General features: G+C 37.5%; 1 protein-coding gene across 5 annotated transcripts in view; it reads right to left on the bottom strand.

Moving 5' to 3' along the window:
• The window catches only part of LOC308460452 (poly(rC)-binding protein 3-like), an 89990-nt gene that overhangs the window by 4478 nt on the left and 82763 nt on the right, over window positions 1-2749 (bottom strand). For 3 of the 5 annotated variants that reach the window (XM_080976884.1, XM_080976886.1, XM_080976885.1), the window contains exon 13: window positions 1040-2749. This exon is cut by the window's right edge and continues 1811 nt beyond it. The exons of 1 other annotated variant lie outside the window; for it this stretch is intronic. Coding sequence is in view for 1 of the 4 variants with exons in the window: in XM_080976890.1 (XP_080833016.1) it covers window positions 1210-1246 (37 nt within the window). In the remaining 3 variants the exon portion in view is untranslated. Of the gene's footprint in view, window positions 1-1039 lie in introns of those variants that run through there. One more of the 5 variants, XM_080976890.1, reaches the window with a different exon arrangement.

Genomic DNA, 2749 nt, shown 5'->3' with positions numbered 1-2749 from the left:
GGAGAAGTGGTTTTGTTTTTTTACTGTGGTATAAGCGCTGCTGTCAGTTTCAGCACTTGGCCCTAACCTATAAGAATTATGTTTGGATATTGCCTAGTAATACTTCCTGAAGTCAAACAGTAGTATGAATGTCAACAGTAAGGAAAGGCCTATTAATCCATCAGTTATGTCCTGGATACCTGTATTTTTAAAGCAATTGTTCATCATCCAAAGAGCTACCTGGGTTTATCTAAGGGATTTGTTTCAGCCCAGTGGCATTCTTTGTGTCTTTTCTTTTAATAGCACTTCTGCTACCACTGTCATATTAAATTGTTTCTTGACACCCCTCAGCTCCACAAGTAGTTCTTATGTGGTATAGCAACCTGATTTTTGTGAAATGTACCTGAAGCTCTCTTGTGCTCATGGACATGCCATGCTGGACATGGATTCTCTCCAGAACCTCCCACAGACCCAGCAAGCTTTTGCAAACATAATAATATCCTATTCAAAATGCTATCGGTATGTAGAAAACCATTTCCACATGGATGATACCTGTGTTTTTTTTATTAAGCCACTCACTCAACATGTTGGCTGAAAGTTCCCATTAAGCAAATTATTGTGCAATACTCTTTAAGATGCCATATTAGGTTGTAATGCTTTCCCCCAATAAGCACCAGGCCTAATTGCAATTATGTCAAACTTTTAATTGTTAATGCAAAACAAGCCATAGGTCTGAACTCATTGGTGACAAGTCACAAAAATAGTATTTGATCAACATCTTCGTTACAAAGTTAAAAATCACAACAGCTATTTGTATGCACAAAGCTAAGATGTGGTTTTTAAAGTCAGGAAAACCTTTATTTATAAAAAACAGCTTATTTAGTTTATCAAGTCTATACTTAATATATAGTGGTTTAAAACATCAACAGCCCATGCTTTGTACAGACTGGCCAGAGCATGAACATCTACAGAAATTTTTAAAAATAATAATCATCTGTTACTGTTCCTTGCTGAGCCTCAAGATTATTAAACCAGAATAGCAATGAAAGCAACACAGGAGTTGGGAAGCACAGTTGCTTAGAGTAAAAGTGTTTATTTTGAGATCTTGGAAGAGTAATAAAGTTAGAAAGGACCACTTCCTCTGTTGATTAGTCCATAGAAAGCATTGTCTCATGAGGCTTTAGAAAAGTCCTGTCAGGGAGCTCAAGCCCTAGTGCATGCTGGGACACATTACAGAGCCCCGAGGCCAGTGACTTCTGAAGAGAGCCTGAAATGCAGGAACAAAAATCAGGGGAAGGGGGGCAAAAAAAGAAAAGAAAAACAGGAAGAAAAACTTCTCACCATTTTAAAAAACACTTGAGTACAACCGGCATAGAACAGCATTTCAATCCAAGCAAATTCTCACATTGATTTACTTCAATTTATAAACACAGTTATAATAGTTCTTAACAGTTTTTACAGCAGGTTTCTAGAGCTGTTGAATACCCGAAGCCGCTTGACAGTATTTCCATTTCTCCCCCTTCAGTATATACAGACATGGAGACTGTTTGGTTAAGTGCAAATTGTTTGCAATAATGGCAGTTCTACAATTGGTTACAGTGACAAAACGGTAGTGCAAAGGTACTAAGGTTGAGAGAGAGAAAAGTCTACAGAGTACAGAAATGACACACGATACTAAAAATAGTGCTTAGCCCTATACAATTAAAACAACACACTTTTAAATAGTAGGTTTTAAAAAGTATTGCATTTGCATTCTGTTCAATTCCTCATTAAAGCTTTTGTGTCCAAGGAGTGCAATAGTGGGTGAATATGGCAGGCAAATGGATTAAATTCAAAAGATTGTGAGGCAAACAGAGATGCATTATGGCGCCACTGTTTAAAGCAACATAAATTTAATAAGAAAAAAATAGTGAATGGACAAACAGAAAATGCAATTTTTGTGAAAAAAGAAAAGAACCAAACAAAACAAAAAATCCCACTGTCAAATAACTAGTTCCAACAGATAGCAACCAGCCACTATATCTCTCCCAGGATTTGGAGTTTGCTTGCAATTATAGATTCTTATTTTTTAAAATAAAAAATCCCCTTCTTGGTTCATTCCAACCAAATAATAGCCTGAAACTCATATCTGGATATGAAATAGCAAATGATGTGTGTCCTGCTTATCTTTTATGCTTGTTTTTCATATGACTGCAATTTGTCATTGGTACAGCAATGTTTTAAAGGGAGCAAGCCTGCTCCCTGGAACTAATGTGAGTTTTTAAGCTGTGGTAAGCTGTGTATGACTAGTGGTTTTTAAAGGTTTCTGAGTTCTGCCTCCAGAGAAAACTTTCTCTGTCAAGTTTCCCTGCAGAGGATTTTTTTTCTTGGGTGCACACCCAAGTCTCCTGGACTGCAGACCAGGTTTTACTTCCCTAGCCAATTCTGGTGGTAGACCCCAGGGCACACATGCAGAACACCTGCGCACTGATTACATATTGCACAGGAACACTGGTAGTGGCATGCAAGCTGCCTTTCAGGTAAGCTTGTCTACCATCATTTATCATCTCATTTAATAAGGATAGTCATGATTTCCTAAAACATGTATTTCAAAATAACTGTGGCCTCAACAGAGCAGAGGTCTGTTTTCAGCAACAGCAGTACTCAGCAGCCTTTTGCAATGGTTATGTGATATAAGCTCTTAAAAACCTGAGTATTTACACCTGTGATTTGTAGGTGTAATTAGGTAGAGGCACAACTGTTTTAACTATCGGAAACAGAAGTTCATGCA

Source organism: Podarcis pityusensis, assembly GCF_964106645.2.
Source record: "Podarcis pityusensis genome assembly, chromosome: 13".
NCBI lineage: Eukaryota > Metazoa > Chordata > Lepidosauria > Squamata > Lacertidae > Podarcis > Podarcis pityusensis.
This window is presented reverse-complemented; position numbering and strand designations above follow the sequence as displayed.